We start from the raw sequence: 12,365 nt of genomic DNA, 5'->3' as shown, positions 1-12,365 counted from the left end.
CCTATTTTTTGTCTGTATCCTAGATATTTATAGGCATCCGTTTTTTCCATCACTTCTATGCAGTCGCTGTGGTTATCCAATATGTAATCTTCTTGTTTAGTATGTTTTCCCTTGACTATGCTATTTTTCTTACATTTGTCTGTTCCAAAAGCCATACTTATATCATTGCTGAATCCTTCTGTTATCTTTAGTAATTGGTTGAGTTGTTGATTTGTTGCTGCCAGTAGTTTTAGATCATCCATGTATAGCAAATATGTGATTTTGTGTGGGTATGTTCCAGTAATATTGTATCCATAATTTGTATTATTTAGCATTGTTATTATTATTATTATTATTATTATTATTATTATTATTATTATTATAAGTAGAAGAGACTCTACTAAAACTGTTGCAGAACATACCTGTTTTTGAAAGTTTTCGAGCCAGCTCATTGGAAAACAACATGAGGCACAGTTTACTGTTGTTGTACAGCCTCGGAGGACCACATGCCTTACGTACATTGATGGTGCTCAAATCTAGTTTTGCATATTTGTGAGCTACTGAAGAGACCATTATTATTCTGCTGGGTGCTGACTTTTTCAGTAAATCTGAAATCATTGGGAAATATTACTTCAATTTCATATAAATTTATCACACTATATCAACAGAATGTCACATTAGAGACACAGAGAGTAGTTCAGTGTAGCATCAAAAATTTTGGCATGTAAGCATATCTGCACTCTCTTAACAAAGAACTTTCTAAAACCTTTTACCCAGTCTCTCTTTGTAGTGGAGCACTCATACTCAGCATCTCCATCTCACTGCCACTGTTTGTATATATGTCTCTCTCCCACTACTTCCTTCCATCTTTCCTTCCCAGTGGCACTGTCTCCACCATAGCTCAGAAGGTCAAAACTTATTTGGGGGGGGGGGGGGGAGGGGGAAGGGGGAAGGGAGGGAGGGAGGGAGGGAGGTTGGGGGTTCAACTTATTTTTTACACTTTACCCATGTGTTTAAAATTTTGGTCTAAAATGTGACTGCTCCTATACCGCCATGTTAAAGTTTATCTGTGTGGCGGTCCAGACCACCCCAAGCCTTTGTATGGCCTTTACTTATCTCTCTTTTTTTTATTTACACTGTCCCCCCTCTATTTTGCATGCAGTGAATCTATCTCTACCCACATCTCTTCCTCTTTCACTGTCACTCTCTCTCACTGATCTCAATATCTCCTTTCTCTTTGGCCCATTGGCACAGTCTCCTCTGTCTGTCACTCTCTGCTGCTCTCTTTCAGCACAGAAAAGCATAAATATGTTTTGCATGGAAAAATGTTTTGGTGAGTAATGCGGAATGAAAATTGAGGGAGCTAGTTCTCCACTTTTCTGTTAGAATCTTTTAAAGAGGAACATATTTGTCTTTTTTTGTTCTCTAACAGGAGCATTTTTCCACTGGTTCCAGCATGGTGTGCTGCTTACATAAAATGAATTCTATAGGTCAGTAAAGCTTTGACAGTTTGTTATATACTTCAGCACATTTATATATTTTGAAACTTATAAACAACAAATAAGTACACATGATATAAGGTTAACACAAAATTGTTTGCTTTACGTTTTTTCTGGGTACTTTGCTCATCAATTTAAATTCATCAAAAATACCCTGTTTATGAGTTGTCAAATGAAACTATGTGGTTCCAGAGAGTATCTAAGACATCTGTGATGTATAGATGCAGACTGAAGTGACAAGTGAAAATGTGTGCCGGTGGTGGGGTGGGGGGGGGGGGGGGGGTTTCTCCTGCTCACTAGGCAGATGTACTAACCACTACACCTCCCTGGCACAGTGGCTTTGCACAACTGCATGAACAATCCTAGCATGACTCACTCCTCAATCCCAATTCCAATTCTTGTCAAAGCATACTTGGTACTCCTAGTGAACTTGAACAGTATTGCAGAGGCTCGCCAACTGTATTGGAATAGCACCTCAGCATCAAACGAACCATATAGTTTCATTTGATTAAAGCACATATGCCTGGCTTTTACAGAGGATCCCTCACTTCATTCGAAACTGTGAGCTATTCTAGTACACTTGAAGAGCTTCTGCAGTGCTGTTCAAAAGTACGGGAAATATCAAGTGAGCTGAGGTGTAAATTTGCTTTGAGGAGAGATGTGTACTAGGGTAGTCAGAGTAGTTGTACAATGCCATTGTGGCAGGGTGGCATAGTGGATTGCACATGTTCCAAATGAGCAGATCTGTTTGGCCTTGGCACAAACTTTCATTCATCCCTTCTGTTTGCATACATATGCCATAGATGTTTGAGATTTCAGATAGTGTCTGGAACTACATTGTTTCGTTTGATTAAAGCACTAATGCCTGGGTTTCAGGCAGGATCCCCCCATTTCATCTGATGCTATGGTGCTATTCCAATACAGCTGGCGAGCTTCTGAAGTGCTGTTCAAGTTTAGGGGGAATACTGAGCGGGCTGAAGTGTGAATAGGAATTTGCATTGAGGACGGAGGTGTACTAGGGTAGTCTATGCAGTTGTGCAAAGCCATCGTGCCAGCCAGGGTGCGTTGTAGTGAGCTCATCTGCCTAGTGAGGACACACAGGTTTGAATCCTGGCCTTGGTACAAATTCTCATTCATCACATCAGTCTGCTTACATACATTTATGATTTGTATTTGAAGCAAGTAAACATGTTGTTCAAAATATTAAACTGAATTTGCAGTCTTACCAGAGTTATGTAATTTTTGGAAGTCATTTTAAGTTCTTTCTAGGCATGTTAAGACACTTCTTAATCAATTTTTTGTCACTACAGTACCTTTTTGGGGATAGCTGAATATGCATGAAGTGCTGATTATACAGAGACAGTGCATTCTAAAGTTCCATTGGCGAAAAATGCTGACTAGAGACAGTTTGGCAACCTCAAAACCTTTGCAATGACCCTACAACCCTTTGCCATGTGGTCACAATGTCATGGAAGACTACATTTATGCCCTAGACCAGTTTTACATGCATATGTATGGTAACTTCTAACCTCCGGGTCTCAGTATTTTTAAGGAGCCTTGAAACTTTATTTGATATCGTTATCTGTTACCATCTTAAGAACATATAGAAAAATTTTGATGATTTGCCAAGAATAAAAATTATAGAAGTGACCATCTCCACAACTGATACTTTCGGTAACCAAAAACCATGCTTTGAGTTTGTACAAATATCTTGATAATGGATACTGATTTTCAAAAATGAGAAAGTGATATTTCTAGATAAATATGTAAATAATTTAAGTTAGTATTTGAGCCATTTACTATGCTTAATTATTATTATAATTGCTGCCCAGGGTGCAAAAATGGCTAAGAAACAGTTTTTGTGGTTTTCCACATAATTAGGGTACCTCTGAATCTCTGTCTTTTGGTAATGGTTAATCATATTAGAAAAGGTTTTGATGTTCCCTGAGAGCTTCACCTTAAGAACAAATGGTAAAAATTTCAGCAATCTGCATGAACAGAAATTACAAAAGTGGCTGTCTGCACAGATGGTGCTTTACCTGCCAAAAAATCATAGCTTACTAATCTCCACCCTAGACCACACCTAATGCAAAGAACCAACAATTTCCACAATTTACATGGATTGGAAGAGGATATAATGTTTATAATTTGTCCCTGTAGTGTAGGGAAGATACAGTATGCCCATATAGGTATATAAATGGTTGCTGGGCCAAGGGCTATCAAAAACATTTAACACCATATCTCTGTGACAAACAGAACCTGAGGTATGACCCCCTAAAGAAATTGCATTTTTGTATGTGCTGTTTTGGAACATTTCATACCTATCAACCCATATCAATCCATATATATATCAGTCCATAACAATCCATATCTATCAAAACAGTGAAGAAGGAAATATAGGAGGACAGTGATAAAGAAGGTGGGGAAGTAAAATTCACCTGGGCTATGATCTGACAATCAATTGCAATGCAAGATACATGACAAGAGTAAGAACAAATCAGAATTCTCAATGCATATCATACATTCCTTCATGTATCACCTCCATAGGCATCTGCACAGGTCAGATCATGAAACAGCACTTTTTTATATTACTGAGTTGGTCAGTTTTGAGACGTATCAAACTACAAGAACAAAATATTATAATAAACTCAAAAAATTTGTAATTTCCCAGAGAAATTATGATTATCCATTCATTTCTAGAAGTGTACGAGGTTTCTGTAGTGAATGAAAGCTCTGTATTCTAGATTCCAGAGGGGCCAAGTGCCCCTTCTTGCCTCTCCCTTGCAGATGTCTATGATCACTTTAGCCACTTATTTTCAATGGGGAGTAAGTAGATGTTCCTTTTGGATCTAAATAATGCAAGTAAGTATCATTCACTACTTTTTTGACCATTGTTTCCATTTTTGTTAGGTATAGCAACATTATTCACACCTTTTACTGTATTAGGATGTGAGTTTGATAATCCTAAGTGATAACACATCATTCATCTATAAAAGATTGTGCATCCCCAATGTTCTTTGATAATTAGAAACAAATCAAAAATGCTGTCAGTTATTGACTGATATATTAACTGTAAATGCTACTAACAGATTAAAAAGTAAAGTAAGTGTATACTAAGAATAGTGATGCACTAAAAAGGGAGGCTCAGGAGAATACTTAGAAAGGAAGACAAGTTCACTGACTCAGAGTAAAGTTATTAAAAATAACTGGGAAATATATTACACACTGCCTACAAGTAGGTTATGTTCAATTAACAGTATGAACAGAAAACTATACAAAGAAAATGAATCATGACCTATTTCTGCTTCTGTCAAAATCCTACACTATTCACACCACAGTTTTAGTGGTCAACAACATCAAGAATGAGTAAGTTAGTCATACATTTAATTACATTGCTTTCCCATGTTATTTCTAGTATTTTTTAACCTGAAATACAAATCATGGCTGGGAATTGTTTCAAAGAATTATTTAAGAAGATGAAAAATTCTTATATCCGTTATCCTGAGCAAAAATTTTGCCAGCCTTCCTTCCTTCCTTCCTTCCTCCTCATACAAAGCCCCCCTCTTTTCTAACTTTCTATGACTTTTTATTTCCAATTTTCTCTCGTAATGAGGAACTTCATATCTGTGTTGTCTTTGGAGTGTTTTCATGTTTCGTATCATGTTTCTCCTTCATTACCCAGAAATTGTACGGATCTAGCTAGAGCTGGTGTAGCTGAGACTAGCCAGGCAGTGTCAAATTAGGGGTGTGGCAGAACTTATTACCACCTTCTGAGGGTGGAGTATCTAGAGCCATGTTCTAGGGAAGCAGGAACAATTTCGTAAGACACACACAGACACACACACAGACACAGACACAGACACAAAGACAGAGAGAGACAGAGAGAGAGAGAGAGAGAGAGAGAGAGAGAGAGAGAGAGAGAGAGAGAGAGAGAGAGAGAGAGAGAGAGATGATGTTTTTCTTCAGTTCCTGTTGGCTCCTTCCTTTGAAGATATGTTACATGTTTGTGCAACATAAGTGAGTGTAATGGATATGTGTGGTGTGATATTGATGGTGATGATGATATTGATGGTGGTGATGATATTGATGGTGGTGATGATATTGATGGTGGTGATGATATTGATGGTGGTGATGATATTGATGGTGGTGATGATATTGATGGTGGTGATGATATTGATGGTGGTGGTGATATTGATGGTGGTGGTGATATTGATGGTGGTGGTGATATTGATGGTGGTGATGATACTGATGGTGGTGATGATACTGATGGTGGTGATGATACTGATGGTGGTGATGATACTGGTGGTGGTGATGATACTGGTGGTGGTGATGATACTGGTGGTGGTGATGATACTGGTGGTGGTGATGATACTGGTGGTGGTGATGATACTGGTGGTGGTGATGATACTGGTGGTGGTGATGATACTGGTGGTGGTGATGATACTGGTGGTGGTGATGATACTGGTGGTGGTGATGATACTGGTGGTGGTGATGATACTGGTGGTGGTGGTGATATTGGTGGTGGTGATATTGGTGGTGGTGGTGGTGGTGATGATATTGGTGGTGGTGGTGATATTGGTGGTGGTGGTGGTGGTGGTGGTGGTGGTGATATTGGTGGTGGTGGTGGTGGTGGTGATATTGGTGGTGGTGGTGGTGGTGATATTGGTGGTGGAGGTGGAGGTGGAGGTGGTGGTGGTGGTGGTGATATTGGTGGTGGTGGTGGTGGTGGTGGTGGTGGTGGTGGTGGTGGTGGTGGTATTGATGGTGATGACAGTGGTGGTGGTGGTATTGATGGTGATGACAGTGGTGGTGGTGGTATTGATGGTGATGATACTGATATTGATATTGATGATGATGATGATGATATTGATATTGATGATGATGATGATGGTGATGATGATGGTGATGATGATGATGGTGATGATGATGGTGATGATGATGATGATGATGGTGGTGATGATGGTGATGATGATGGTGGTGATGATGGTGATGATGGTATTGATGGTGATGATGGTATTGATGGTGATGATGATGATGGTATTGATGATGATGGTATTGATGGTATTGATGATGATGGTATTGATGATGATGGTATTGATGGTATTGATGATGATGGTATTGATGATGATGGTATTGATGGTATTGATGATGATGGTATTGATGATGATGGTATTGATGGTATTGATGATGATGGTATTGATGATGATGGTATTGATGATGATGATGATGAGAGAAGGGAGAGAGGGAAAACTGCTGCTGGCACATAACCTGCCCCTCTTCAATAGCACCAAGTGTTCCGTCAATATCAGCATCCACATCCGACAAATGGTTAACCATTAACAGTGTCACATGCCCTCACTGCATGAGACATTGTGGAGCTATTTGGAATATAATCCTGGACACTGATGCAAAGACTGATGATCACGAACTTGATGCCACCGTCTCTCGTTCCCTCACTGGTCAAATATTGGTAGCAAAAATTTAATCCACCACCAAAATTCAAACTGGCTTAGATCTGAGGCAAGCACCATGACATAGTCTTATATTAGCAACATTGGTTTCAGAGGTGGTGGGGAAATGCAAGTACTGTGTGAATAGTGATAGTCAATGAAGGTAGTTGGTTCAGAAAGATAGGTTTTTGATTGCAACATAAAAGAGAGAAGTGAGAGAGATGATTATGTGAGTGGGGTCACGGAGGAGTGGGAAATAGTAAGGGGGAGGGGATTTGAGCCAAGTTGTACCAGAAAACTATTTTCCATTTGCAATATTCTCAAATTCTGTCAGTGGTAGGCAGGATATCTATCATCTAGTTACTGAGAGCAGCATCTAGACACCTGCCTGGTTCTGCATCGCATTCGAGGAAACAGTGTTTCATTATCATAAGGGTTTTTATACATATACAGTTAGGTTTCATCATTATAAATGTTATGTATGGTGAATAAAGCTTCCTCAAGGATGAGGATGAAATGGGTTGGAGGGATAAGCTTTGAATGTAATGTCATTACAAATCCATATGTAGGACTAAGAAAACAACCAAATGCATTCATTGTAGTCTATTAAAATTATGGGTCACAGTTAATGTACATAGTGACAGAGCCACCAGTTAATATATGCTAAACCAGAAGTTGCCTGTTTGGCCCTAATAATTCCAACACACAACTAATGAAGGCACATGCCACATCAGAAACATGTGTCATTGGATTGGCTTATATGCAATTATGATTCACTTGACATCAGAAATATTAATGACAAAATAGTGTCAGTAGGTGACATGTACATTGATAACATGGCAGTGTGAAGGTGAGTGATTGTTTTGTGAGTTAAAACAATTTATTTTTCCCACTGAGCTACTGAGTTGTAAATTCACATCAGTTGCCCATAATACATATTGCTTCCAACTTGACTTTCTTAAAAATAGTGTCAAGTGCACAATGCTGCCCTGGGTGATAACTGCTCCCATCTCCACTTTTTCTCCCAGTCAAGATGCACTTATTCAGTCCACTGCTGGCTTTTGTAACAGTTTTAGTCCATTTTCATCTTCTTACAATCATTTTTGGAAGACTGAAGACACACATATAACTATATCATCTTGCTTCCAGTCTTAGTGAGACAGAGTAAACAGAATGTAAAATCCTCAGAAAATTTTCCTTAGCAACACACAGTGATGATATATTGGTGAACTGACGATCCAAGGAATTATACAAACACAGAGAGAGACTCACAGACATTATCAGAAAATACTGACTAACATATATGGACGTATACATAGAATGAACAACAGACTCACAAAAAGGATTTTAGTGCAATAAACAGATCAATCGAAACAACAGCTGTCTTCAAGAAATAGAAGAAGACCTAACACAATCAGGGATCAATAGGTAAATGATACAGGAAAGAGAAATATTCAGAAACAAAATTATGAATGCAAAATTTGAAGTAAAAAGAAAGAAATAAACAGGGGAAAAAATGGACAGAACATATGAAACAGGAACATAGTCAAAGAATGAAGAAATTTGGGAAGAGGAAAACAATAAGGAAGCAAGAAAAATTTGAATATAAGGCAATATTAAAGTTTGAACACTGTATAAGGGTAAAAATGTGTAATTGTAATGATGGTAATAATAATAATAATAACAATAATAATAATAATAATAATAATATGTATGTTCTGCCAGTCGTAAAAGGCGACGAAAAGAACAAACCACTAATAGGGCTAACCCCCCCCCCCCCCTTAAGTGTGATTAGTTGGTTCAGGACAGAACTACAGAAGACTCGGACAAGCGCCATCATGGTTGGGGACGATGCTTGAACCCTATGCCCACCCACAATGGTAACGAGACTGCTAGCCAATTGGAAAATGATTTAAATCCAAATAGAGGTGTTTTGCAGGATATGCTTCCTGCAACCACCCTAGAAGGAAAACAAAGACAGAGGATGAGATGGTCAGATGAAGTTAATCGACACATCATGTTCTGTTATTACCAAGCAACAAACCTAGGAACCAACACAACAGGATACAGATTACAAGTATACACAACATTCATTAACAGATACCCAGAATTAAAATTTTTAACAGAACAACAACTAGCTGATCAGATCCGTGTAATAATCAGAAATAACAGGATACCCCAGTCAGAATTAGAAAACATCAAACAAGAAGTACAACAAATACTGGAACAAAATAATGTGCAATCAGAAGAAGAAGAAAATACAGTAATGTACTCAAACATCCCAGAGCAAACAAACAAAGAACAACATGCATCAATCAAACAGTCAGAGGAAAACAAAATCTTAAGACAGCCACCAGAACAAGCACAAATAGAAAGCGAAGTGACACACATGTTAGATATAGAAGAAAAACTTCAGCTGACATATATAGAATACAAAGACACAAATACAGACATTGACCATTCTTGCATAGACCGCCAAATAACCCACAAGTCAAAACAACAATAAAAACTATCAACACACTCATACACAACAAAATAAATGAAAACGCCACATATTGAAGAGTTACAACTACTGGTTTATATAGGAGCACTAACTACACTAAATATACACACTAGGCAGAGATCAGAACCAACCAACACACAGAAGAAACCCACAAAAACAGCATGGCAACACAGACTACAGACTAGAATAGAAAAACTGAGAAAAGACATCAGACAGCTAAAACAATTTATAAGAAATGAAATGTCAGGAAAAAAAACGAAAAAGGTTAGGTAAAATCTCACAACAAGAAGCGATAGAGCAATTAGATGAAAAGAAGTATAAATTACAAGTATTGGCCAAATGACTTAGAAGATACAAAAAAAGTGAAAATAGAAGGAAACAAAACCAAACATTCAACACAAACCAAAAGAAATTTTACCAGACAATAGATAACACACACATTAAAATAGACAATCCACCAAGCATATACTAACAAAGAGATAGAGGGGCTGGCCAGTACTTACCTCAGCTCAGTACAGCTGATAGATACACATAAAACACATAAAACAGAACCGAAAATTTACGTTCCTAGCTTTCGGAACAAATGTTCCTTCATCGGGGAGGAGAGAGGGGAAAGAAAGGGAAGAAGGGAAAGGAGATTCAGTTACTCACAACCCAGGTTATGAAGCAACAGGGAAAGGAAAATAGGGAGGGTAGCAAGGATGGAGGCATGGTTGTCAGAGGGAAGCCAAAGATATTCTACTGTAAGTACTGTGCCAGCTTCAAACCAAAGAGGATGCATACAGAAGTAAAGAGGTATATAGTATAAAGATAAACACAACTATGTATGATGAAAAGATGCGTGAATGGCTAAAGAGGAAGGGGAAAGAGGAGAAGACTGAAGAGTAAATGGGATTGAGGTTGTTTAACGTAGGTTCAGTCCAGAGGGATGGTGGGATGAAAGGATGTGTTGGAGTGCAAGTTCCCATCTCCGCAGTTCAGAGGGACTGGTGTTGGGTGGGAGAAGCCAAATGGCACATACGGTGTAGCAGGTTCCTAGGTCCCTAGAATTATGCTGGAGGGCATGCTCCGCTACTGGGTATTGGGCATCTCCTGGGCGGACAGTTCGTCTGTGTCCGTTCATGCGCTCAGCCAGTTTAGTTGTTGTCATGCCGATGTAAAAGGCTGTGCAGTGCAGGCATGTCAGTTGAAAAATGACATGTGTAGTTTCACACGTGGCCCTGCCTTGAATTGTGTATGTTTTACCAGTAGCGGGGCTGGAGTAGGTGGTTGTGGGGGGATGCATGGGGCAGGTTTTGCAGTGGGGTCGGTTACAGGGGTAGGAACAGCTGGCCCTCCAGCATAATTCTAGGGACCTATGAACCTGCTACACCATGTGTGCCATTTGGCTTCTCCCACCCAACACCAGTCCCTCTGAACTGCGGAGATGGGAACTTGCACTCCAACATATCCTTTCATTCCGCCATCCCCCTGGACTGAACCTACGTTAAACCACCTCAATCCCATTTACTCTTCAGTCTTCTCCTCTTTCCCTTTCCTCTTTAGCCATTCACGCATCTTTTCATCATACATAGTTGTGTTTATCTTTATACTATATACCTCTTTACTTCTGTATGCATCCTCTTTGGTTTGAAACTGGCACAGTACTTACAGTAGAATATCTTTGGCTTCCCTCTGACAACCATGCCTCCATCCTCGCTACCCTCCCTATTTTCCTTTCCCTGTTGCTTCATAACCTGGGTTGTGAGTAACTGAATCTCCTTTCCCTTCTTCCCTTTCTTTCCCCTCTCTCCTCCCTGATGAAGGAACATTTGTTCCGAAAGCTAGGAACGTAAATTTTCGGTTCTGTTTTATATGTTTTATGTGTATCTATCAGCTGTACTGAGCTGAGGTAAGTACTAGCCAGCCCCTCTATCTCTTTGTTAGCATTTGTTTCACATCTCATATGAGATTTTCCATTAATCATTTAATTCACCAAGCATAACAGACATGGAACACTTCTGGAGCAACATATGGTCAAACCTGGTACTACGTAACAGGCATGCGTGGTGGATACAAGCAGAAATAGACACTTACAAGATGATACCACAAATGCCTGAAGTGATAATTTTGCAACATGAAGTCACCCAAGCAATTCATTCTACTCACAATTGGAAAGCCCCTGGAAAAGATAAAATAGCAAATTTCTGGCTAAAGTAGTTCATCTCCACACATTCACATCTAACTAATTTTTTTAACAGTTACATTGCAGACCCATACACATTCCCTGATACACTTACACATGGAATAACTTATCTGAAACCTAAAGATCAAGCAGCTAAATATCGCCCCATAACATGCCTACCAACAATATACAAAATATTAACTTCAGTCATTACACAGAAATTAATAACACATACAACACAGAACAAAATTATAAATGAAGAACAAAAAGGCTGTTGCAAAGGAGCACGAGGATGTAAGGAGCAACTGATAATAGATGCAGAGGTGACCTATCAAGCTAAAACTACACAAAGGTCGCAACACTACGCATACATTGATTACCAAAAACCTTTTGATAGTGTACCCCACTCATGGTTACTACAAATATTGGAAATATACAAAGTAGATCCTAAATTGATACAGTTCCTAAACATAGTAATGAAAAATTGGAAAACCACACTTAATATCCAAACAAATTCAAATAATATCACATCACAGCCAATACAGATTAAGCATGGAATATACCAAGGAGACTCATTAAGTCCTTTCTGGTTCTGCCTTGCTCTGAACCCACTATCCAACATGTGAAATAATACAAATTTTGGATACAATATTACTGGAACATACCAACACAAAATCACACATTTGCTATACATGGATGATCTAAAACGACTGGCAGCAACAAATCAACTCAGCCAATTAGTAAAGATAACAGAAGTATTCAGCAATGAT

The 12,365-nt window shown here is 38.8% G+C and overlaps 1 protein-coding gene across 1 annotated transcript in view; it reads right to left on the bottom strand.

Annotated features, from left to right (window-relative positions):
• The window catches only part of LOC124771063 (retinol dehydrogenase 14-like), a 92,049-nt gene that overhangs the window by 54,866 nt on the left and 24,818 nt on the right, over positions 1–12,365 (bottom strand). Inside the window, exon 4 of the mRNA XM_047249283.1 lies at positions 402–587. Coding sequence (XP_047105239.1) covers positions 402–587 — 186 coding nt within the window. The remainder of the gene's footprint in view (positions 1–401; positions 588–12,365) is intronic.

The sequence above is a fragment of the Schistocerca piceifrons genome, unplaced genomic scaffold (assembly GCF_021461385.2).
Source record: "Schistocerca piceifrons isolate TAMUIC-IGC-003096 unplaced genomic scaffold, iqSchPice1.1 HiC_scaffold_885, whole genome shotgun sequence".
NCBI classification, from domain to species: domain Eukaryota; kingdom Metazoa; phylum Arthropoda; class Insecta; order Orthoptera; family Acrididae; genus Schistocerca; species Schistocerca piceifrons.
The sequence above is the reverse complement of the archived record's forward strand: the minus strand, read 5'-3'. Positions and strand labels throughout refer to the sequence as shown.